Source organism: Pleurodeles waltl, chromosome 9 (genome assembly GCF_031143425.1).
Source record: "Pleurodeles waltl isolate 20211129_DDA chromosome 9, aPleWal1.hap1.20221129, whole genome shotgun sequence".
NCBI lineage: Eukaryota > Metazoa > Chordata > Amphibia > Caudata > Salamandridae > Pleurodeles > Pleurodeles waltl.
In genome coordinates this window covers 297,587,406-297,614,317 of record NC_090448.1, presented here as the reverse complement: position 1 = coordinate 297,614,317, position 26,912 = coordinate 297,587,406, and the positions used below count along the sequence as shown (strand labels likewise).

General features: G+C 43.6%; 1 protein-coding gene across 4 annotated transcripts in view; it reads right to left on the bottom strand.

Annotated features, from left to right (window-relative positions):
• LOC138258610 (uncharacterized) overlaps window positions 1–26,912 on the bottom strand; it is a 251,862-nt gene that overhangs the window by 206,882 nt on the left and 18,068 nt on the right. For 2 of the 4 annotated variants that reach the window (XM_069205960.1, XM_069205958.1), the window contains exons 2-3: window positions 11,756–11,919; window positions 3,699–3,788 (exon numbers count right to left, since the gene is read on the bottom strand). The exons of 1 other annotated variant lie outside the window; for it this stretch is intronic. In XM_069205960.1, the coding sequence (XP_069062061.1) occupies window positions 3,699–3,788; window positions 11,756–11,805 (140 nt within the window). In that variant the 5' untranslated portion in view covers window positions 11,806–11,919. The remainder of the gene's footprint in view (window positions 1–3,698; window positions 3,789–11,755; window positions 11,920–26,912) is intronic. One more of the 4 variants, XM_069205959.1, reaches the window with a different exon arrangement.

Sequence of the window (26,912 nt, the reverse complement as noted above, 5' to 3'; positions counted from 1 at the left end):
AATGTATCCAAGCTCCCCAACCTGTTGTGCTGTTATCTGTTGTGATAATGACCGGCTTTACTGTTGACAAGGGAACACTCATCAAAATGTTCAAAGCTGCCATCGACAAGGCTAGGTCCCTCCTGACATCTTGAGACATTGGAACCATTTGAGATAAACCCTGGAGATAAACACTGGAAACTAATCATGGAGAATGTGCAGGGCTAGTTTGTTGCAAAGGAATCTCACCCAGGAGAATAGGAAGATGGTTGCAGCTATGTCCCCCTGGGTCTGAAGTGAACTTGCTACCGTTGGATTGTCCTGTGCCTTGAGGTCAGTTAAGTGGGTCTGAATGTTCACTAACCTCTACACTGGAAGCACGACTAGGCCCTTGTCAGTTCTGAATTTGGCGGTCTTGATCTTGTTCTGGAACCAGGCATCATTTGGACCAGTATATTAGAAATTCATGATTTTTAGGATTGAGATTACTGTCTCTGTGGACACCTTTGTAGTCAGCCACAACAAAGAAATTGCCTGACAATCATTTGCACAGGGTAGGATTTAAATTCAGTTTTGTATAATATCCCCATCAGAGGAGCCAACACCTTTGTGACTACTCGGGATTTCAACATGAGGCCAAATGGTAGAACCCTGAATTGCAAGTGATGAGGACCCACAGTGAACTTTGGGTATTTCTGTGGTGCTGGGTGCATTCAACCATGTAAAGAAGCATCTTGGAGCTCTATCATTGCTAAAATGTTTCAGTCTAACACCAGTGGATGAGCCATACTGAAATAAATGGTTTTGACCCATGCATTCACCGCTCTTAGGTCGACTACCAGCCGGTATTCGCTTGACACCTTCTTCAGAAGAAAAACAATGGACTAAACTCTCTTTCCTCTTTCTCTTTCTCTTTCGTATGTGGCCACTGGAATTATTAACTTTTTTCCCAGTAATAATTGAATACCCAGCCACTTTTATTTACTGGATTGGAAGAGATAGACGTTGGATTAGTCCCTGACCCTGGTGGCAAAATGTTGAACTAAATGAGAAAATCGCACTTGAATGTACTCAATACCCAGTGATCCCTTAAAGGTGATTTTCAAGTACTGTAACATTGTAAAAGTCAGCCTCCTACTGAGGTTGTGATGGTAGTGAGATAAAAGCCTGGTTTTGAAGTCCCAGCTTGACTAGAAGAATCCTTCACTTTAGAAGCTGAAACTTTAGAAGCTGAAACCTTCTTTCCTAGAAAGATATGAATTAGAATCTCCCTTGGAATTGTCTTTAGTGACTCAGTTCCAGAATCAAGAAGAATGAGACAAAGGGGGTCATTATGACCTCGGCGGTCTTTTCAAAAGACCGCCGAGGCCGCGGGAGACAGAATACCGCCATTGCCGGTGGTATTTCTGTCTCCCTATTATGACATTTCCGCTGGGCCAGAGGACGGTAACAGTGTTACCATCTGCTGGCCCAGCGGAAATGTCATATCAACATTGCTGCCGGCTCGTAATAGAGCCGGCGGCAATGCTGATGTGCAGCGGATGCAGTAGCACCCGTCGCGCATTTCACTGCCCAAAATTCGGGCAGTGAAATGCGCGACGGGGCTATGCCTGGGGGCCCCTGCACTGCCCATGCAAAGTGCATGGGCAGTGCAGGGGCCCCCAGGGGCACCCCAAGTCCTCTTACCGCCAGCCTTTCCATGGCGGTGTGTACCGCCATGGACAGGCCGGCGGTCGGGGACTCATAATCCCCAGGGGATTATGCCCTGCCCTGGGGATTATGACCGCCAGGCGGAATCCTAGCAGGAAAGTGGAGGGGCCGGCGGTATGGCCGTGGCAATTCCGCCACGGTCATAATTGCTGGCGGAACACCGCCAGCCTGTTGACGGTGTTACCGCCAACATACCGCCGGCCGCCAGGGTCGTAATGACCCCCAAAGTGTTCTTATAAGAAAGTGCATGCTTCTTACTCTTGTTGGACTTGTTAATCACTTAATCAAGTTGATCCCCTAAGGGGATCTTAAGGAACACTGATTTGTCAGAGAAACCTGCTCTCTAGTCTTGTTCCACAGGTTACGTTGACCAAGGATGAGAGACCCAGATGCTAGTCCTGCTGACCGAATGACGTTAGAAGACATGTCATTTGAGACACAGAGGCAGATTTACAGTTTGGTAGACGGGGTTACTTCATCACAAACGTGACAGATATCCTATCCGCCACATTACAAATCCATTATATCCTATGGAATTTGTACTACGGCGGATGAGAGATCCATCACATTTGTGATCGTGTAACCTGTCCACCAAACTCTAAATCAGGAATGTTGCTCCATCTTCCGGAGAATCTGTTCCCGTCTTCATGGATTTAGGCAAGTTCTCAGAACCTTGGACTACAGACAGTGAGGCGTGGACTGCAAATGCTGCAAAGCTTAAGGATAGACTTGTAGCTATGGAGGCTGTTGTGTCTCTTTAAAGTGCCAAAATGTAACCCACTTTAATATTTGCTTTGATAATCGTTTCTTTTTGAAGAGAGCATAGATGCCTAAAGATCCAATTCGTAATCCTCCTATGTGAAGGAAAAGCCAAATGTATATGTTTTACAAATTGTGTGGAAAGCCCCCCTTTTTCAGCTTGGGGAGGCAGTGATTCAAACCCTAAATGTTCTCTTATGTGGTCAAATATTTGAGCTAAGCCCTCTTTTGCAATATATATACCTGCTGCCGTAGTACTGGTCCCCTCTTGAGCTAAATCATATTATAAAACTAGTGACAAGTTTTATGTTATTATTTATTTATTTTCTTCTCTTTCAGTTCAGCAGCCATAGCCTGGAAACTGCTTCTTCTATCACTGTATGCACCTGTGAAGCCGAAAAAACACACAGAGCTACCAAGGGAATGTGACTTTGCCCTATGTCTCCAAAACTCCTCACTGGACAAAGCAAGAAACCAAGGGGTGGGTATTATGAGTTTAGCGGATGGAAAAGACCATTTATCATACTCCCATGGTCAGGTTACTGCCAGTGCAGTCCCCTTCCTGTGGGCCCGATTACGAGTTTCCCGCTGAGTCAGGGGGAAGCAGCCCACAACATTGACACCAGTTCATAATTGTGAAAGCAGCAATGCTGCAGTGCGTAGGGTGCACCAGCACACATCGCACTGTTCACTGTCTGCAAGGCAGACAGGGCTGGCCATGGGGCCCCTGCACTGCCCATGCCAAGTGCATCCATGCCCTGCATCCCGTCTTTGCCAGACTCCACTTGGTGGGGCTACCACCATATAACTGCTGGCAGAGAAGGGACTCATAATCTCCAGGGCAGCACTGCTTGCACAGCTGTTCTGGCAGAGTAGGACTGCCAGACCGATGAAAAGTCATGATCTCGTGGTGCTGGTGGTCGATTGTGGCACGACCGCCACAGTTGTAATGTGGCTGCCAGACCGCCACACTGACGGTGGTCCGACCACCACTGCGACCCTGGAAGTCTCAAGACCACCAGGGTCTTAATGACAACCCAAGAATTCTTCCAATTTTTACCTTCCATTCTTATAACAGCACACCAAAACAACTGTGCTGAACTCACACACCACAGTGCCTAACAAAGAGGTATACATCTAAGTAAAAACTCATAGTTTCTGTTTCTGATCAATCAGATATCAATGGCCCCAAATAATTGCGTAAACCTCTCAATTTCTGCCTAGTAAAACATTTAGAAACAGTGTCTTACCTCTTTTGACTGTGAAACGTGGCTGTGTGGAGGACCCGTTCCCTCTGGCGTGGCCGGTACACTCTCTTCCATTGCTGACAGGGTGAATGCCTCAAAATCGAGAAGATTAAGTTCATACATAAGACATCAGACTCTGTCAGACATCCTTTAAAAACACACAGAGGGCCAGATTCACAAAAGTAAACAAAGACTTTAATGTAAGTTTAGAATTGTTTTCTATTCACAAACGGATTTACGAGTAGTATCTTTACGAGTGCGGATTCTCCGCACATAAAAAGATCTATCTTTTTATATGCAGAGGCTCCACACTTCTAAAGATACAACTCGTAAATCCCTTTGTGAATAGCTACGAGTCGTAAACTTCCATGAAAGTCTAAGTTTACCTTTGTGCATCAAGCCCACATTTTGTTGCTCTGAGGACACCAAAGTCCATGCATCCCTATGGATGCTGGTCCCAACAAGTGTGTATATCATTTAGTACCTTACATTGTGTTTCCTAACACAAGCTGTAGTCCTAGCCCCTTAATATACCTCTGTAAAACATTGGTGTCCAGAGATTTTTATTTTTGATTTGTGTTTTTGTATCATTAGAAAAGTAATTTTGCTTAGGTAGACATTGCTAATCCAGGCCTATCTTTTCTGGACAACATTTTTAAAAAGGGTGGATGTGCTGCAGTGATGATGCAATATTTCAGGAACCATCAAAATCATTAACATTTATAAAGCGCGCTACTCACCCGTGCGGGTCTCAAGGCGCTAGGGGGAAGGGGTTACTGCTGCTCGAAGAGCCAGGTCTTGAGGAGTCTCCGGAATATGGAGTGGTCCTGGGTGGTCCTGAGGATGGTGGGGAGGGTGTTCCAAGTCTTGGCTGCCAGGTAGGAGAAGGACCTCCCACCCGCTGTGGAGCGGCGGACGCGGGGGACGGCGGCGAGAGCGAGGCTGGTGGAGCGGAGAAGACGGGTGGGGGCGTAGAAGCTGAGGCGGTGGTTGAGGTATTCTGGTCCCTTATTGTGGAGGGCTTTGTGTGCGTGGGTGAGAAGTCGGAAGGTGATCCTTTTGCTGACGGGAAGCCAGTGCAGGTGTCTCAGGTGGGCGGAGATGTGGCTGTTGCGGGGTATGTCGAGGATGAGGCGGGCGGAGGCGTTTTGAATTTGTTGCAGACGTTTTTGGAGTTTTGCGGTGGTCCCAGCATAAAGGGTGTTGCCGTAGTCCAGGCGGCTAGTGACAAGGGCGTGGGTCACGGTCTTTCTGGTGTCGGCGGGGATCCAGCGGAAGATCTTACGGAGCATGCGGAGGGTGAGGAAGCAGGAGGAGGACACGGCGTTGACTTGTTTGGTCATGGTGAGGAGAGGGTCCAAGATGAAGCCGAGGTTGTGAGCGTGGTCTGAGGGGGTCGGTGCGGTGCCAAGGGACGTGGGCCACCAGGAGTCGTCCCAAGCGGTCGGGGTGTTGCCGAGGATGAGGACTTCCGTTTTGTCTGAGTTCAGTTTCAGACGGCTGAGTCTCATCCAATCTGCGACGTCCTTCATACCATCTTGCAGGTTGGTCTTTGCGCTGGTGGGGTCCTTGGTGAGGGAGAGTATAAGTTGAGTGTCGTCGGCGTAAGAGGTGATGATGATGCTGTGCTTGCATACGATGTCGGCGAGGGGGCTCATGTAGACATTGAAGAGTGTCGGGCTGAGCGAGGAGCCTTGAGGGACGCCACAGATGATCTCGGTGGGGTCTGAGCGAAAAGGTTGGAGGTAGACTCTTTGAGAGCAGTTGGAGAGAAAGGAGGCGATCCAGTCCAGGGCCTGGCCTTGGATTCCGGTGGAGCGGAGGCGGATTATTAGGGTGCGGTGACAGACGGTGTCGAAGGCAGCCGAGAGGTCGAGGAGGATGAGGGCGACTGTTTCACCGTTGTCCATCAGGGTTCTGATGTCGTCTGTGACTGAGATGAGGGCGGTTTCAGTGCTGTGGTTGGCTCAGAATCCGGATTGTGAGGGGTCGAGAAGGTTGTTGTCTTCAAGGAAGTTGGTAAGCTGCTTGTTGACGGTCTTTTCTATGACTTTGGCAGGGAAGGGGAGGAGCGAGATGGGGCGGAAGTTCTTCAGGTCGCTTGGGTCAGCCGTAGGTTTCTTCAGTAGGGCGTTGACTTCAGCGTGTTTCCAGCTTTCGGGGAAGGTAGCAGACGAAAACGAGGAGTTGATGATGGGCTGGAGGTGCGGGGCGATGATGTCGTCGGCTTTATTGAAGATGAAGTGTGGGCAGGGGTCCGAGGGGGCACCGGAGTGGATTGAGTTCATGGTGGTTTTGGTTTCTTCTGTGTTAATGTGGGTCCAGGCGACCATGAGACCTATTTGCTTCATTTTGGTGTCAAAACATAGGTTTTGTGGGTCCAGTGGTCCTACAGAGATAGAAAATAACTCCTCAGAGCAGCCCTTATGCCAATTTCCAAAATGGTGGCTCTACAATGTTGTGTTTTAGCCTTGATATTGGTAAAAAAAAAAAATTATATTGTTTTTGTTTCAGGTTTTCCACTGATTCAAATGTATAATCATGCATCAAGCAGGTAGCAGCAGAGGACCTTAATCTCCTGACAGAGTGTTGCTAACTACAAAATCTGAGAACTCCTTCAACAAAGAAAAATGTGTAATTTGCCAAAGTAATCCAAAAGAAAAGCTAACATCAACTACGGCTGAACAGAAGAGAATTCAAGATCCTGCAGAAATGTAGCAAGAGGAAGTTCACAAAAGATTGAAATTAATATGTGAAGAGGATCAAATATTTTATCATTGTAACAAGGGATACAAGTTGTATACAATTGAAAAAAGCCTGGAAAACATTCATCAAAAAATAGCAGAAACCAGTGAATCACAACAAGAATCTGAGTCTTCTGAGAAAGCAATGACAACCAAACCCAATGCTCATCCACTTAGAAGATTGAGGGCTACTTCTTGTCCACCTCCAACAACTAATCAGAAATTATCTTCTGTGGTTTAGCCAGAACAAGGGCCAAAGGGATTGACGAAAGAACAAAGTACAGAGTATGAGAGTCTCAAAGGGCAAACATGTTTTTACCTGCAGCTAGTTTCTTCCAAGATGAAGTTTTCAGCTGAGTAGTTGTTCTAAAAAGCAAGGTGAATGTATGTGCAGGAGATGTGTATGCTTACCCGAACTGGATGCATGCATACATTCAAAAATATGAATGTACAATGAGCTCCCAGCAGCAATGGAACCTCCAGCCTTCTGTTAAGTTTGCACTCTTTGAAATAGCAAATTCAGTATTAAAGTCACTCGTGAGTGCTGTCTACTGGTTCACACCAGATCAGAGAAATAATGGTAAAAACTGATGAAACTTTATTGACCCTTAATAATGAAAGATTTTTCTGTTGAGAATGTACAACGGCAGTACTCGTTTTTGTCACAGTAAGAAAAGGAATGAGCCATTTATGGTGTTCTCACTGATTTGACTCCTGTAGTTCTTTCTGCCAATTGATGCAGTGAAATCAGCAGGAACGATTTTAAGAGGTGTCCTGAAAGGTTTTGATTTTGGTCTTAATGACAAAGTTTGTGATGCCACAGCGCTCCTCAAATCACAGGAGTCAACAAGAATGCCTGATATTGTGTTAACATTTTTTACATAATTGTTTAATATCAGCAAAGCAAAACTGTTACAAACTAAAGTTCTTGAGTTCGGAACAGAGGCTGATAACATGGATGATGGCTTTGAAAATATAAGTGAAGAAGTGGAAGACAATCCCATGAACCGAAAGGCTTAAGCTGTGCAAATGTATTGTCTTTTCCAAATCATGTTTTTTTAACTATATCACAGCAAAAAGTAAACTCCGCTACACCTGAGGACTGCCCGTGCAATCTATGACTAGAGCAAAATTAGAGAGCCAATCACTTCAATGAATAGGATTGGTGTATCAACACGTTATAATGACAGTACAGAGTAGGAACTTGTTAGCAGCTCATGCTGTAAAATCTTGTGATTCCAACAACACACCACTTTCAAGTCACTTTACCAGGAAAGGATTTAGAATTGCTGCTCTTGATAATTTTGATTTTGAAGACAGCTCTTCTTTATCTGGAACATCCAGCACACATGGTACTGCCATGGTGCTTTTTCAAGACTGTACCAGTGAAGTAGTTGGCGGAAAACAAGCTGTGTCAGCTGTAGCCATAAACAAACAAAGTTGAAACTTATAACCCAACTTCCTTGCAAATTTCTGCAAAATCACTACAAGCCATCAGCATTTCCCAGGTACCAGAAAGTTTCAAAGTGGCTGAGGACATGGATCTTCTTCTACCTTATGCTGCGGACCACAAAGCTGATTTAACTGAATTTATCATATCACGTATTCGGTGTGGACTGAAGGATGAAGAAAAGCCAGTTCCTCCGTGGGCTCAAATACATGCTCTGATCTCCCAGAATTCCATCCCACGGAAGAAGGCTGGGTTTTTACCAGTAATACGATCTCCAGACACAAACTACGCAACAATATAAACAGCTCTAAAAAATTCCAAAATGTGCATGCTCAGCTTGAGGTCCAGCCTATCCTTCCAAATTTTTCTGATGAAGATGTTTTCCATACTGTAGCTGACATTTTTGTGAGCAATCCAGTAAAATTTTATGATCTTTATCCAGTGATGGGCATTGTCCACATGACAAATGTTGCATTGCGGTATGCAGGAAGTTATCTCAGTGGATGTTGCATCAACGATACACTTACTGAGGCTGAAATCTTAGGAAGCAAAACTGTTCAGTCAGAACTCTTTATGTTATTTTGTACAAGGTACACTCAACATATCTGGAGCTAAAGAAACATTGCGTTGGAATGCTTTCTCAAACACAAATGCTAAATTAGGTTTTGCATATCTTATCTAAGAAGTGAACAAGGTACAGGATGCACTTCATTCAAAAGACATAATTCAAAGCTCAAAATAAGGAAACCTGAAAACCAAGTTTGTGGAGTTGGTCAAAGAATGTGAAGAAAAATCAGAACTTTGCAAGTACTAGAGAAATGCTTTACACAGATAGTTCTAGTGAAAAACGTGGTACCTTCTGATCGGGGAGCTGCACTTGAACACTGTTGAGTCACTGATTACTGTTTTTTGAAAATATGATTGCATAAACTACCTAAGATATAGGTCCTAGTACTTGGAAAGAGTGAAGAAGTTAGAGTGGAAAAAACACAACTCTACAGAATATTCATCCAAAGATAGTTTGTGGTGAAAAAACAGAGAAGGAAGTTTCAATGCTGTGACTCTGGATATGAAACTGAAAATGAAACAGACAATCCAGAGATCACGGAACATCTCAAAGGGAATTGTTGGTCAGACACGTAAAAGTGAATATGTTGCTCAATGGCAGCTGGTTTACCATGAAATTATTTCTATATGTAATGTTTTCAGAGAGATGACAAATTCAACATTAACGAACCATCGTGAAACTGTTCCTCACCACAAACTATGGGGAAAGTGAGGGGAACATTTTAATAAACATGTTGACAGCCTTTTTCATTTCATGCAGCAGCAAGAAAACCCCTTTGAAATGACTAAGCCTGTGTGGTTACACAATTAGTGACCAAACAATATGTTGATATTGATATAAGGACACAGCTACTAGTTGCCCTGGAACATAGATCAAAACTATGCACAGAACCAAAGCTGGACCGATTTGTTTTGAAAGAGAAAAAGCTGTTTGACATAATCACTAAAGCTACACTTCCACCTTCATTTGCCATAAGAAGAGTTTCTTCCAACCAGCCATTACAAAACAGGGTACAAATAAACAACTTTCGCAAGCACAAAGAGACATGGATGTAGCAAAAGAAAGACGTGAACTTATCAAGAACATTCTGTCGCATGATCTTCCAACAAACACATTATTTGATGGAGTGCTGCAACAAAACCAGTGAAGTACAAACTTGTACAAGAACTCGAAAAAAACCTTTCACCTGAAGAATTTCAATTCAAAAAGGTGTCCTCATTGAAAATTGCTGTTGTTGTGGACTATATGTCACAATTGCGAATGGACAAGATTTCATCCATACAAAACTTCGGAGAGGTCGTTCAGACTGTCTTACAGATATCAAAGTCAGTGTGCACCTTACAAGAACTGCACATTGTCTTTGACACTTATCTTGAACTATCTGTCAAAGAATGTGAGAGAAACCTACAAATGTCTGCAAATGCAACAATTGACCTTGTCTTCAGCAACAATTCAACATCTATACCTGTGCAACTTGATACATTCTGGTCATCAACAACGAACAAGATGAACTTGAAGATGGTAACTCACCAAAACATTGCTGATGCTTCAGTGAACACTAAATTTCTAATTATTGCACGTGGAATTATTGTCAATGAGGAGTTGGTGCCTGCAGTGATATATTCAAAATGCACAGGCCATATTGTTCATGAATTTAACAGCAAACTGGAGGAAGCTGACATTTGTGTTGTGCCACGTGTTCAGTGGGCTGTTCGAAATTGTTCCAGTCGAGTCATTGTATTATCAAATGACTCAGATGTTATTATTGTGCTACTTAGATTTGTTGCAATGTTCAAAAGTCAAGGATTGTCAGAGTTATGGATATGTTATGGAACAGGTGAGAAAAGACACTTAGGGCCATGATTACAACTTTGGAGGAGGGTGTTAATCCGTCCCAAATGTGATGGATATCCTGCCCACCGTATTACGAGTTCCATAGGGTATAATGGACTCGTAATACGGCGGGTGACATATCTGTTTCATTTGGGACGGATTAACACCCTCCTCCAAAGTTGTAATCAGGCCCTTAATCCTACTTCGTATTCTGTACAAGAAACTTGACCCATAGATGCCCAGTGTTCGAGGCACATATTCTTATGGTTGATGACACTATGAGAAAAATTGGAACACAGCTTGGAGCTTTAACTGCTGAACCTGTGAAGTTTTTTAAATGATTTGCTGAGACAGAAGAAGAATTTAACTTTAAAGCTAGTGAAAAATACTTTGTCTGTGTGTAGAAAACAAGTTTTGACTGTCACACATTTGACGATCTTCTGTATAGTAAGTTCAAGAGATCACTCCTACTAAGTGACCTTACATTGACATCATATTCTGTGCATGGATACATTAAAAGAGTGTTCTACTTGATCAGAAGATATGTAAATGGTTTGGATATTGCATATGTAGAGAAAGATCTGTGTGAATTTGGTTGGGAAGATATTGATGGGGTGATAATACCTACAAAATTTCCAAAGCCTGTACCCACAACTTATATGTACCTGTGCTACAAAAATATGTAATTGTCGATATGCTCTTCTCAAATGTTCAGCATTCTGCAAATGTCCCATGAGTGACTGCCAAAACTAATAAATAAAGTAAACTATGAAAATGTGTCTAAAACAGGAGTGATAAACATTATTTTTTTCATATTCAGATCATCAACATTGTTTGGTGTATACATAAAAGGATCAAAAAACATTATTATTTGTTTCATTTCTATATAAGTCTCTACTTCCTCTATTATAGCTGCCATTTTGGAAAATGGCAGAAGGGTTGTTCTGAGGAGTTATTTTCTATCTCTATAAGACTACTTGACCCCCACAACCTATGGTTTGACACCAAAAGGAAGTATATAGGTCTCATGGTTCCTGAAACATTACATCATCACGGCAGCACATCCGCCATTTTTAAAAATGTCAGCCAGAAAAAATCAGCTAGGATCAGTAATGTCTACCCTAGCAAAAATGAAAATATCTGGACAACAATTTTCTTACCGCTGTATATAAGGGGGCCAGGATTACTTGCTATCCCAAACTTGCACAATTACACTGTCATTAGGTGGTAAAACGCAGCATGCACTACTGAAATCACACTGTGTAGCTCCAAATAACATCTTTTTCTGTTACAAAAATAACAACGGCTTAAAACTGTCCTTCACAAAAACCAACATGCAAAACTAAAATCACAGTATGTTGCTTCAAATAACAGCTTTAACTGTTGCAAAAATAACACTTTATTTAATTTGTCGGTCACAAACACTACGTGATCAGGGCCGAACTGGGGAGCCAAGAATACTCACAGCACCCTGCTCCAATTTTCTCCTTGCATAATTTCTATCTTTACAGCCATCCATTCTCTCTCTCCACACACCTTCTCCTTCTGTGATCATCTTCTTTCTACTCTCTCTCAATCTTATTTTCTCTCTTGTAGCCTCCTGTGTCTACTGAAGTTAATTTCGGGGAGCTGGAAAAGGGACAGAGGCACAAGGTCAGCCCCGGGCTTTCAAAACCGGACCCCAGTGGCTCCAGCCCACTGGTGAAATGCCAGGTACAATAAAAGATCTGTCCGTCTTCACTTGATACACAGTATGCAAAAAAACACAACTGAAGTGCAAATCTATGTAGCACATAACTGTGCCTGCCTCATTCTTGTTATTTTACAAAATGTTGCTTACAATCTGTAGCAAAATATAATATTCAGGGTTAACATCACCTCTAAGTATTACCTTACAGCAGAAAATTAACGGCGGATCAAAACAGACAGATGTAAACACAACTAAACACAACTGCAAATTCAATGCAAGCACAACTAAACATAACTGCAAGCATAAATGCGAAGCGATTGCTGGGCACGTGTTTGCAATGTACGTAATCAGAATCCGTATATGTATACTATAGATCATTAAAATTGGTCTAGTTAATGCATCTAAATCATAGTATGCGGCTAGGTTTGCCACGTCTCTCCATACACCTTTAAAATATGAACTTCTGTGTAGTTTGGGAATTGAACTCTTTCTTTTCTTAATTTTACCCATTGGACATACATGTCTGATAAGAATGATTTGCAAAAGTAAAACCCTGGGCTGGACATAGTTTATGTTAATAGGGTGACAACCTCACTCCATGTCATTGCTAGGCCCTGGCAAACGTTGAGTGACACTGGTGCAATTTTTGTAATTTTATGTCACAAAAAAATCCCCAAATTATGCCAGTATGATACATATTTTTCTTTCGGCCTGCCCTTAACACAGTCTCCTCAACAAAAGTGCTGTATATCCACATTCTCTGAACTTCTTTACCCCCGCACAGACTTAGTAGAGGAAGGAGACATACTGGTTCTGCTCTAGCTCTAGCCCTCTTGCTCTAGTTAGTTCCTTCTCTGATGGTTGAATGCATGAGATATTTAGCACCTCTTGGTCACCAACAAATTAATCAAGGAAATACTTTACCAAAGTCCTTAAATAGAAAATAAAGCAACCTTATGTGACTTGAAGTACAGTCCGCCTGCTCTATTAAGGGTTGGGCACAATGCCTCCTTTTCGTCTTGCAGTCCTCACTGCTTTCATCAAAATTACTTCGATAGCCTCTACCCTCTCATTTCACCACCCACCCTATTTAGGCTGTAGGATGTGAGGTCCTTTCTTTCTCTCCCTCTCTGCCAGATAAAACCTGGCAGTGAGGGACATAAAAAAGAAATAATGAAACACTGCACCCAGGGAAAAACTCTTTGGAAGTTGGGGGTCATTCATTATTTTTAGACGTTTTGGGTGTTTTATTTTTAAGAAGAAGAATTTTGTAAGAGGTTGATCTATTTATACATAAATTTACTTAAAAACCCAAAGGTTACAGGGACATTATAGTTAGCTTCTTTAAGTTACTCGCACAAAACCACAAAAATTCAGCAGTTCTAGTTATGGCTATCTCAAGTAACTATAACTCGTGCCCTAAGGTAACTACAACTCAAGCTCTCGCCCTGCACAGTTTTCTATTCAATAATTGAACTGCTAATGTCACACTGATATTTTAATGATGTTATAAAAGATGTTATGAGTGCTGTAATTAAGGGGGTAACTAGCAGTGCATGGTGAGGGTGCAAGTTATGGTTACCTTAGGGCACCGAAGTGTGTTTTCTCTGCAGTTGTACTTCAAATAGTTATCCTTTCCTTGTTGTTGGGGACTGCGGGGCAAGCCTCAAGGACCCTGCGGTACCAGCCAGCTCCTCGCTTCCTGCAGGAGCCAGCATTGCTCTCATATGTAGGAAGCTGCTGGAAAAGCAGCTCCCTGCGTCTGGGAGCAATACTTTCATATCAGCGGGCAGGGAAACAGATGAAAACTCTGCTTCCAACAAGCGGGAGCATTTTGACAGCTCCCGCTTGCTGGAAGCAGAGTGTTTGATTTTGCTTGGCAGGAGCCGTCACAGCTTCTGCCTAGCAAAAGCAAACAGCTATCTCCAGAGGGTGGGCACCTTGGGAAATAGCAGGAGCCCTGGGGGGGTTGCAGCCACTAGGGCCATAAATGGCTCCAGGAAGTGGGGCTAAGTGGCCCTAATCCTTTGTTCTGCACAGCCTGGCACCAGGGTGGTCATGGTCCCTGGGGCCATATATGGCCGGGGAGGGTGGCCATGTGGCCCCTCTCTATGGATTAAAAAAATAGTATTTTTTCCTGGGGAGGTGGTGGTCCCCGTTTCTAATGTACATTGTTACCCTGGGAAGGTGGTGGTCCCCGGGGCCCTGGAGTGTCAACACATCCCCCCCAACAATTTTTTTTAAGTAGCCTAATGGAGGTGGTGGTCTCCCAGGGGGGTCCATGTGGCCCCCTGTATAGTTTCTAAATGTAGCCCCAGGAGATGGTGTGTCCCAGGGCTTTTAAAAGCCCACACACTCCCTCCTTATGTATTATATAAGAAACAATTATAAGAAGTGCAGAGAACGCATTTTATTTTTTTGGGTGAAATATGTGGATCCTCCAAAGATTGTGCTGAACATTTAAAAAAAAAAAAACTTTTTGCCCTGCGGGGTTCCAGGACCAAGGCTAGGAGGTTAGGGTATTCGTACCTTGCCCCTTTTTAGGGTTGAGCCTGCGTCGCATGCGCTTGTGCATGCGTTTCGCTTGCGAGACACTTTAGGAGTTAGAAAAGGGCTCGGAGCCCCGCCCACGTCACATCAGTGTCTTTGATTGGTTCATGGGCTTGCCTGTTAAAATCTACTTGCTTTCATTAGTGGAAGGCCTGCATACGTCATGCCTTTTCTGGTGGTTGGCCCTCCTTGAGCGCAGCGACCAAGTACTGAACACATGTGAGGCTCGCTCTTTCCCGTCAGGTTTGTGCACTACTTTTTATCTTTTGTTCTCAGCGCGATCTCGCTTGGCAGAAGTCGAGCGTTTTGCATAACATCGACCCTCTTACATAGTTAATTGCACTTTGGCCGGTTACGTAGATAATTGAACTTTTACCGGTAGGTTTCATTACGAGTGAACTGTAGCAGCACAATCACGCTGTTCTTTTCTTTCAATGTGGAAAGAAAAATCCGATTGGGAGTTTACAACTGCTACTAGCTGTAACTCGGAGAAATGCGAGACCCTGGTGCATTGCAAATGCTTGTTCTTTTTGTTGCGCTTTTGTTTGGAACTTGGCTGAAGCCCTGTCATAAAATGGCTGCCAACCCTTCCTGGTTGAAGTGTTGGCAGCCAATCAGATATCAGCACAGGGACTGTTGGATCCACGGAGGATCCACTTCCTAGACATTTATATTTCTTTTTTTCTTTAATATCCCTAAAACTACTGAACAGATTCCCTGGGGCAGTTATTCAAAACAATACGGGGCACCCGGCCACCTGCAGTCCCAGGAACCGCCACCTCCCCGAGCACAAAATAACAATAAATGAGGGGGCGATCACACAGCCCCCCCTGAAACCCCAGGGACCTCTGCCTCTCTGGAGCTAATTTAAAAAAAGATAGGTGGTGTTTTGCGAACCTATGGTAACTATAACTCAACCCCTCGCCATGCACTGCTAATTACCCTACAAATTACAGTGCTCATGACATCTTTGATAAAATCATTTATAATGTCACTGTAACATCTGCAGTACAATTATTGATCAGATAACTGTGGATGGCTTGGGGCGCGAGTTATAGTTCCCTTAGGGTGCGAAGTATAGTTACTCGAATAACTCTATCTATAACTGCTGAATTTCTCTGGTTTTGTGCAAGTAAACTCAGAACATAACTATAATGTCAGTGTAAGCTCTGATTTTAAGTGTATATATATATATATATATATATATTTATGCATAGATAGATCGATAGATATCTTTAAGATACATATATATGAATAAATATATATATATATCACATATATGTATGATATATGTGTATATATATAAATATATATATATATATATAGAGAGAGAGAGAGATAGAAATACAGATATTATACATATTTTTGAAGTAATGTATTGTGAATTAATGGCCTCATGTAAAAGGATGGGACGGTCCTACAGAATGGGAAGAAGAGTGCCAGTCTTCCAAATTTCACAGATATTCATTGGAGTTCAGCTGAATGGGAATTATTGAACCGGGGTGGTGTTGGGGTTGTCGGGGGGAGAGAGAGAGAGAGAGAGAGAGAGAGAGAGAGAAAGAGAGGCAGAGAGAGAGAGAGAGAGAGAGAGAGAGAGAGAGAGAGAAAGAGAGCTCTGCGTGCAGGTCTTCCTGTGTGTCTGTCCGTCTATGTGAATGGTTAGTATGACCTTTGACCCTGAAATAGGCCAGTGAGATGCTATTCTCTCTTTTTAGTAGAGCATTTCTTGCACTGTCCTTTTTTTAGGACGAGAGTCTATGGGCAATTGTTGTTTTGTGTAATTCTCCAACCGATACCTTATTACATTTACGTGCAATAGATTGAATTGTTGTTGTATTGTGTAAGTTAGAATGGCAGTATGTCATAGGAATATGGAATGTTACTATTTGAATGTGTGTGTGATTCGACTGATCAGTGGAGACAAGCGGCCGCTTAGGTGTGCTGGCAGACGCTGGGATTTTTCCCTGATGTTAACCTGTTTACGGAACTTCAAATAAAAGAAGAGATCCTGTTTCATATCTCACCGATAGCCGCATGATTACTTCTTTATAACACTGGCGACGAGGGAGTCTTATCTACGCGTCTCTTCTAGAAATATGTGCTTGAAGAAAACATCCCATCCCAACTCCAGATAAGTCTTTTTTTACTTCATCGAGCGTGATTTATTTACATTTTATAGTCTTTCCGGACCTTTGCGTCTCTGTTATTTTAATCTTAACTTTTGGCAACCTCGGCGTTCCTGTTGCCTAGCAACAATATAACTCACGCTTTGCATGTAAGTTCCATTCCAGCACGAGTCGCAGTACTCGCACCCTTTCGGATCGGCACGAGTCAGGTCTTATAAATCCTTGCGCATGCGGCACGTCAGCTGCCAACGATCTAACTCGTGCTCTACAACCCAGTTCTCAATACGCGCACCATGCGTTGGCTGCCATTTCTGCACGAGTCAAGTCTGCCAAACTCCCATGCGCGCTGCGCGTTGACAGCCCAGTTGGATTCCTTTTATCTTCAAGTGTCTTCAGATCAACTTTCGCTCCATGTGTTTGTCACAAACTTACTTTTTCAACCTTGGCATATTTCCCAGCACACATGGAAAAAGTGGCCTAGGAATCAGGCTCTTTTAATTATGGCACACCACTTTCATTAAACGCTTCAAGATTTTACAAGTCTTGTTCCTTTCAAATACTACATTTCCTCAGTGCCATATACTGAGATTGACATTCTTCTACATTCACAATGCAAAACGTAGTGGCTCCTCCTTTTTTCCTTTCCACCCCTGGTGAACCTCTTATCAAAGGGGGAAAGTGGAAAAAAGTTTTTGAAAGTTATGCCAGAGTTTGCGGAACTTCCTTGAGCACGGAGAGGAGAACTGCCTTACTTCTGCACTGCTTAGGAACTGAGGGTCAAGAGGTTTTTGACCACTTACCTGATATACCTGATCACGAAGCAGTTAACTTAAACGAATATGAAATTTCTAGCAGAAAATTAGACTTACATTACTTACCAAAAGTCAGTACTATATTGGAACAATATTACTTTGGCCAAAGACGACAAGTAAATGGAGAAACTGTTGAAAATTATGTAACTGACTTAAGACGCTTAGCATCATCCTGCAAATTTGGTTCATCTCTAGATGAGAGAATTCGTGATCAGTTTATGCAAGGCTGCATCATTGATAAAGTGCGGGATGAGTTGTGGTTGTTAGATGATCCTCACCTTGACGAAGTAATTTCGCTAGCTAAGCGTATTGAACATTCCTTAAAGTGTGTTGATGTTATAAAAAGGAATGGTCACAATGAAGTAGCTATGGTAAAAGATAATAAGTCACAAAACTTTAGGAATAATACAAAACCTACACCCCAAAATTCTAATAAGAAAAGAAGGTGTTACAGATGTGGTAAGGAAGGACACTTCCCTAATGATAGCACATGTCCGGCTATAAATGGTTTCTGTCTGTTTTGTAAGAAAAAGGGTCACTTCTCGGTTGTATGCAATCAGCGTAAGTCTAAAGTTAGTGTGAATGCTGTTGATCCTCATCTCACTGATGATGACGATGTGTGTGTGTCACAATCTGGTCAAATAGTACTACAGGTGTCCGATTCTAAATCTAATGGTCCTTTAGATTATATTACGATTATAGTGCTATTTGATTCTGGTGCCAAGATCACTATCAACTGCAACCAGTTTTACAAAGAGCAACTCAGAGGGTGCATTAAGCTATTGAAACCAGATATTAGACCTTATGCATATGGTGGGGAACCTATTGAGTTACATGGATATTTCCAAGGGCTAATTGAATGCAATCAGCGTTACACATCTGGGAAAATATATGTCTCATAAAAGGGAGACAGTATAATTAGCTGGTGGCACCAGAAAGATTTAGGAATCATGTTAGACCCGAACAATGTACCCCCGATTATACTAAAAGAACAAACGATCGCTGGATTGATTGATGACTTTTGCAATGCATCGAATATGGAGAATTCCCTCCGCCAGGATTTTGCAGAAGTATTTTCTGACAGAATTGGATGTATGAAAGGTTACTCACACCATATCAAATTGATTTCTGGTTCTGTTCCTTACTGCAGCAAGGTTCATAGTGTTCCTTTTGCTATAAGAAGTCAGCTCAAAGATGAATTGGAGAAACTGATAGATCAAGGGGTAATTGAGGAGGTAGAAGGAACTGAATGGTTGGCTCCGATAGTCATTGCCAAGAAACCTAACGGAAAGATAAGACTATGTGTTGACCTTCGCAAGCTCAACAAATGTGTGGTTGTTGATAAGTATCCTCTCCCCAACATCTCTGAGCTACTAACTAGAGTATCGGGTGCGAAAGTATTTCCTACTATCGATCTAACCTCAGCTTACCACCAGGTATTGTTAGATGAATCCAGTAGAAGTTTAACTGCTTTCATAACGCCTTTTGGGACATTTAGATTTATCCGTTTACCATTTGGGTTAGATTCGGCTGCCTCTGTGTTCCAAACATTGATGGAACGCATTTTAAGAGGAGTAGAGGGTGTGTGCATCTATCAGGATGATATCCTAGTTTATGGCTAAGATTCCTTACAACATGAGATGAGAATTAGAGAAGTTCTAAGGAAGATTTCAGAACATGGTTTAACAATCAAATCTGAGAAATGTAAATTTGCTGTCAACACTATAGATTATTTGGGTCACACCATAACTGGTGAATGACATATACCGAAGAAAGAACTAGTTGACACTATTCATGGTCTAGCCCCCCCCCCCACGTCCAAAGAGGAATTGTTGAGATTTCTAGGTATGGCGGAATACTATAGTAAATTTATCAAAGGTTTTGCGAGTTCATGCTACCACATGAGAGGTTTGTTAAAGAAAGGAGCAGAATTCACATGGAGTGAGGAATGTGAGAAGGAGTTTGATTAAAACAAGGAAGCTCTATCTTGTGCGCCTGCTTTGAAAGAGTTTGACCCAAATTCACAATCATTCTTGACAACTGATGCAAGTAGTAAAGGGTTAGGAGCGGTGTTACAACAAGGTGGATGCGCTCCTGTAAACACTATTGCCTTCATATCCAGAAGCCCTAAAGGGGCAGAAACTAAGTATTCTGTCATTGAAAGAGAAGCTCTAGCAGTGTTTTGGGCCATAAAGAAATTGAAGAAATTCTTGTGGGGTGGTTCTTTTGTAGTGAGGACTGATCACAAGCCTCTGTGTGAAGTTTTCTGTTCTTAAGGTATTGATTCTGTGTCAGGGAGGATCACCAAGTGGATTGTTGGATTGCAGGAATATGATTTTGTTGTAAAATATGCCCCTGGTGCTGATAACATACCTGCGGATGTTTTGTCTAAATTAGTTACACCCAATTCTCAATTTCAAAATGATGAGTCGGTAGGTACCGACATGGACAATTCAGAATGTGTGTGTGAGAATCTTTATCTGACAAGATATTAACTGAAGTAATGGAATTATTACGCAATGGTTGGAAAAGTATACATCAAGGAAGTCTCAAAAGTAAAAGTTATTGGAATATTAGAGACAAGCTTGCGTTGAGTCAAGATATTCTATTCAGAGGTACGAGGTTAGTGCCTCCACTTAAGCTTAGAGACCAACTAATGAACCAAGCTCATAACAGTCATATGGGTATTTCTAAAACCAAAGAAAGGTTACGCTCTTCATACTGGTGGACCCGTATGGATAACCAAGAAGAGCGTTTAGTCAGAGAGTGTGTACAGTGTGCGATAAGTGACAAGGCCATGAAGCCCAGGGTACAACCGATGGTAATTAGAGAAAACCCAAAGGGTCCGTGAACGGATGTTGCATTAGATATAGTGGGACCCATTTATAGTGAGAATTCGATCGACTACATAATTGTTGTAATGGACATGTACTCTAGATGGCCAGAAGTGTGGTTCACTAAAAACATTGAGACGTGCAAAGTCATTGAATTTCTAAAGATTTAATAACCAAGGAGGGTATTCCCTCAAATCTCCTCACTGTTAATAGGGTGCAATTGATATCCAAAGAAATGAATGACTTTTTGAGTGGGTGTGGCATTAAGCATAAACTTTGTGCCTGATACCATCCAGAATGCAATGGAATGGTAGAAAGGTTTAATAGGGTCATAAAGGCGACCATCTCCATTGCAAAAGACAACCAACTGGACTGGAAGCAGGAAGTACTGAGGAACGTTTATGTTTATAGACACACCCTTCACTCCTCCACTGGTCAAACACCTTTTTCTCTTTTCCGTGGAAGACGTGGAAATCCTAGAACCTAAATGGGTTAATGACCTATTAGACAGGAAAAGAAAGAAGGTAAAAAATGGTGATTGGAGACTTAAACAACATGAAAAGTTGCTAAAGAGTAAGCTGAACTTTGATAGAATAAACTTTGTAAAGAAAACACTCATTAAAGTTGGTGACTGGGTTATGATTAAACAACCTTTTACAAAAAAAGGTGAGAGAAGGTATTCATCTCCAATAGAGGTTACAAAGCTCTTTAACAATGCTGTTAAGACCCAAGATAACAGGATATGGAATTTAAACAGAGTTGTCAAATTTACTCAAACTGTAAAGGGTGCTAAGGATTATGATACAGAAAGAAGTGGTATTTGTGCAAGAAGAACATCTTCAAGGAAATTGCAAGAGAGTGAAGAGAATTCCATGAAAGAACCCATTCTGAGGAGGTCAAACAGAAACTTCCAGATACACGCATATCTTAAGGACTATAAGTTAGAGTGAAGTTTCACTTTAATGTTCAGTTACATTCTTATGTTTTTTTTCTTTTCTTTTTGATATTGTATATTTAAAGATCTAGGTAATTTCTGTGTGTTTGGAGGGGAGGGAGAGGTGTTGTATTGTGTAAGTTAGAATGGCAGTATGTCATAGGAATATGGAATGCTACTATTTGAATGTGTGTGTGATTCGACTGATCGGTGGAGACGAGCGGCAGCTTAGGAGTGCTGGCGGAGGCTGGGATGTTTCCCTGATGTTAACCTGTTTACGGAACTTCAAATAAAAGAAGAGATCCTGTTTCATCTCTCACCGAGAGCCACTTGATTACTTCTTTATAACAATTGCCTTCCTGTGTTTGTGTAAATGGATGCCTTTGTAATCCAGTTTGTTAGTCTCGTCTAAAGACAACTTTAACTCTTTTGACCAAACCTACTGTTTTCAATATACACACTGTGGTGTCCTTGCTCATAACGGGAAGGTTTTGTTGTCTATTCTGCTTCAGTGCTCCTCATTCCATCGCTTTTCTCCCCATTCTACTACCTATATGTTTTTCTCTTACAGGCACATTTTTCTGATTTGATGTGTTGTATCCTAACACAACCTCGTTGAGGGGACTCTTGTTTTTTAACTTTACTTCGTGCACTTCATGACAGGTCATGTATTTTTTCTCTCTCCCTTGTGCTGCTTCCACCTTGCAAACTCCCCTCCCACCAAGCCCATGTCTTGCTTGTCCTGCCCCGCTTGCCATTTTTCTAAGTACTGAACTCCCCCTTTGCTCTTACCGCAGTGAGGCCTTTATTAATTTTGTCCCACAAACCTGCTCATTCAGTTGTTGCTCTTCCATCCCCTCCCTACTGTATCCTTTTTAAATTAAAATATCATTTATTATTATTGTTATTGTTATTGTCATTACTTTTGAGGACCTGAGAGCTGCAAATTGCTTTCATGCTGCATCTGTCTTAAAACAAGTATGTGTTTGCACACATAGGGGCATATTTACTAGCCCCTAATGCCACCAGAGCGGCACTTTTTGTGCCCTGCGCCATAGTTACAAGGTGGCATTAAGCCACTTTGTGTGACTTAACCCTGCCTTGTAAATATAGCCCCACCCCAAACACAATTGTTTGCTGCAGAGGGGCATGCAACTGGTGTTGCTGTGAATGTACGCATTTACAAGATGGGAAATCTGAGGCAGTGCCAAAAACTAATGCCACCCCAGGAGTGGCGGTAGTATGGCGCAACTAGGAGAAATACTTTTATTTCTCCTCATTTTTGAATTTTCTATGTGTGCTGCAGAATGTAGCACACATATAAAGAGCAAAAGGCCATTAATGCGTGTCTGTGCACAGGAAGATGTCCCTTCCTGCACACAGGCAATCATCCCTGCAAAGCAGGCACCTTTGCACTATGGAGTAAGGATGCCGGCATTGGCACTAGGCAGGTAAATTTAGCACTAGTGCTAGGGGAATCACAGAGGTGTGCCATATTTTTGTAAATACTGTGCTTCTTTGACCCACAGGACATGTAGAGCATGGGCGCACACTGCCTGACCATAAGATAGCCGCAGCATCTGCACCCACATGCGCAGGCTAGTGCCTGTGTGAAAACTGCAGAGGGGAGAGCACAAGAAGCTGGGGCATGAAGGCATCCCTTTATTTGAGCCTAGCACATGGGCTCTGCTAGGGGCCACACAGAGAACTAAGGGCCAGATGTAGGAAGCCGTTTGCATGGTGCAAACTGTGAAAATCGCAGTTTGCGCCATGCAAACGGCCTAACGCGATGCACATTCACAAATTGCGAGTCGGTACCGACTCGCAATTTGTGAATGGGACTCGCAAATAGGAAGGGGTGTTCCCTTCCTATTTGTGACTCGCATCGCAATTCAGAATTGCTTTGTGACCGCGAATGCGGTCGCAAAGCAACTCGCAGTTACCATCAGTGTCACACTGGTGGTAACTCATTCGCAAAAGTGAAGGGGTCCCTGTGGGACCCCTTCCCCTTTGTGAATGTTGCCCAGAATGTTTTTTCAGAGCAGGCAGTGGTCCAATGGACCACTGCCTACACTGAAAAAACGAAACCAAATGGTTTCGGTATTTTTTTCATTTTGCAACTCGTTTTCCTTTAAGGAAAACGGGCCGCAAAATGGAGAAAAAAAAAAACTGCTTTATTTAAAAAGAAGTCACAGACATGGAGGTCTCCTGACTTCAGCAGGCCACCATCCCTGTGAGTGCAGGGACTCGCTATGGGGTCGCAAAATGCGACCCACCTCATTAATATTGATGAGGTGAGTCTTTGCGACCCCATAGCGAGTTGCAGACGGTGTCTGAGACACCGTTCTGCATCCGAGATTGCGACTCAGAAATTGCGAGTCGGACAGACTCGCAATTTCCGAGTCGCAATCTTGGAGTTTGCTATATGTGCCCTAGATGCCCTGACCCTCAGGATGGTATGAAGAAAGGGAGGGACCGCAAAGGAGAGCATGGCTAAGGGAAATGTATCCAAGCCTTCTCCCGTTGGCAGGCGAAGAATGGCATAACATAACATTATTTTCTTTTCATGTTTTGGAACTCCGAAGAGGTCCACATCCATATAATAAAACAAATTGAAATAATGTATAATACACTTCCTAAAACTAAGTTTATTCCTTACAATAAATTTTCTAAATACTGTATCAAAAACATTCCTCCACTCCCCTTACAACGATTACAACACCAAGGGCTACATGTATGAAGATCTGTTTTTGCGACTCGCAAACTGGGCAAAACCAGATGTACAACAGTGTCAATTACACTGTCTACGATTCACAATGGGGTTGCAAATGACCTACCTCATGAATATTCATGAGGTAGGTCGCAATTTGCAATCCCATTGGGAATGGTGTCACTCACAGGGATGGTGGCCTGCTGGTGTCAGCAGACCACCATGTCTGTGACTGCTTTTAAATAAAGCAGTATTTTTTTTTTAATTGAAGCCTGTTTTCCTTAAAGGAAAACAGAATGCATTTTGAAAACAAAAACGAAAAGTTGCCTGCTCTGAAAAATTGTTTTCGCATGCATTCACATGCATTTGAGAATTGGTTAGCACCAATCTGAAATTGGTTCTAACTGCGATTGTTTTGCAACTGCATTCGCGGTCACAAAACAATCGTACATACCATTTAGATTTGGTATTAGGAAGGGACGCCCTTGATACGGCCCTTCCTAATACGAATTGCAAAACCCAAACTGCGATTCGGTAACAAGTTACCAAATCGCAGTTTAGGCTTTGTACATCCCAAAAAGCATTTTTCTAGTCGCAAATGGGCAGATTCTTGAGAAGGCCTGGCGCAAGGACCACACCGCTGACAACATGACCGCCCTCAAGAACGCTACACGCGAACACCACCACCTGATCCGCACTGCCAAAAGGAACTTTTTCACCGACAGACTAGACAAAAACAGCCACAACAGCAGAGAACTCTTCAGCATCGTCAAAGAGTTCTCCAACCCCAGCGCCAGCGCCAACGCCGTCACGCCCTCACAGGATTTGTGCGAATCCCTCGCCACTTTCTTCCATCGCAAGATCAGCGACCTCCACGACAGCTTCGGACACCAGACCCAACCATACACCACTGAACCCGCTTCCCCGGACATCACCCTCAACAACTGGACCCACATCAACACGGAAGAAACCAAATCCATCATGAACTCTATCCACTCCGGCGCCCCTTCGGACCCCTGCCCGCACTTCATCTTTAACAAAGCCGACGACATCATCGCCCCGCACCTCCAGACCGTCATCAACTCTTCTTTTTCTTCTGCTACCTTCCCCGAATGCTGGAAGCACGCTGAAGTCAACGCCCTACTAAAGAAACCTACGGCTGACCCAAGCGACCTGAAAAACTTCCGCCCCATCTCTCTTCTACCTTTCCCAGCCAAGGTAATAGAAAAGACCGTCAACAAACAGCTGACCACCTTCCTGGAAGACAACAACCTGCTCGACCCTTCACAAACCGGATTCCGAACCAACCACAGCACGGAAACCGCCCTCATCTCAGTCACAGACGACATCAGAACCCTGATGGACAACGGTGAAAAAGTCGCCCTCATTCTCCTCGACCTCTCGGCTGCCTTTGACACCGTCTGTCACCGCACCCTAATCACCCGCCTACGCTCCACCGGGATCCAAGGCCAGGCCCTGGACTGGATCGCCTCCTTCCTCGCTAACCGCTCCCAAAGAGTTTACCTCCCTCCGTTTCGCTCAGAACCCACCAAGATCATCTGCGGCGTACCTCAAGGCTCATCGCTCAGCCCGACACTCTTCAATGTCTACATGAGCCCCCTCGCCAACATCGTACGCAAGCACGACATCATCATCACCTCCTACGCCGACGACACCCAACTTGTACTCTCCCTCACCAAGGACCCCGCCAGCGCCAAGACCAACCTACAAGAGGGTATGAAGGACGTCGCAGATTGGATGAGGCTCAGCCGCCTAAAGCTGAACTCTGAAAAAACGGAAGTCCTCATCCTCGGCAACACCCCGTCCGCCTGGGACGACTCCTGGTGGCCCACGGCCCTCGGCACCGCACCGACCCCCGCAGACCACGCCCGCAACCTCGGCTTCATCTTGGACCCTCTTCTCACCATGACCAAGCAAGTCAACGCCGTGTCCTCCTCCTGCTTCCTCACTCTCCGCATGCTCCGCAAGATCTTCCGCTGGATCCCCGCCGACACCAGAAAAACCGTGACCCACGCCCTTGTCACGAGTCACCTGGACTACGGCAATACCCTCTACGCCGGGACCACCGCCAAACTCCAAAACCGCCTGCAACGCATCCAAAACGCCTCGGCCCGCCTCATCCTCGACGTACCCCGCAACAGCCACATCTCCGCACACCTGAGACACCTGCATTGGCTCCCAGTCAGCAAAAGGATCACCTTCCGTCTTCTCACCCACGCACACAAAGCCCTCCACAACAAGGGACCGGAATACCTCAACAGACGCCTCAGCTTCTACGTCCCCACCCGCCCCCTCCGCTCCGCTGGCCTCGCACTTGCTGCCGTCCCTCGCACCCGCCGCTCCACGGCGGGTGGGAGATCTTTCTCCTTCCTGGCGGCCAAGACCTGGAACTCCCTCCCCACCAGCCTCAGGACCACCCAGGACCACTCCGCTTTCCGGAGACTCCTAAAGACTTGGCTGTTCGAGCAGCGATAACCCCCCCTTTCCCCCCTAGCGCCTTGAGACCCGCACGGGTGAGTAGCGCGCTTTATAAATGTTAATGATTTGATTCTGCAAATCGGCCCCTTTGTGGCTAGAAAATGCTCTATACATCTGGCCCCAAATTCTCATCACCAAAAAAAGCAAGCCCTTCTCATAAACATTCGAATTTCCTTCTCCGAACATGACCTTAAATACCTCCCTCCCATCGACTGGCTTATCAACTTAAATGTACTAAACCTTGTCGTGCCACCTATCAGTAATAAAATTAATATATCTTTAAAAAACCTTGAAAAAATTTAAAAGTTCTTATAAAGAACATTTAATTTTGAGGATTAAAAAAAGAGTCTTAAGCCTCCCTTGCAGATCTAATATTTAGCTGAAGATAGAGAGGTTTCAGCCACATTCTCCACAATGCGGTTAGAGCCATACATTCAAAAAATATATGCTTGAGATTCTGCACCCCA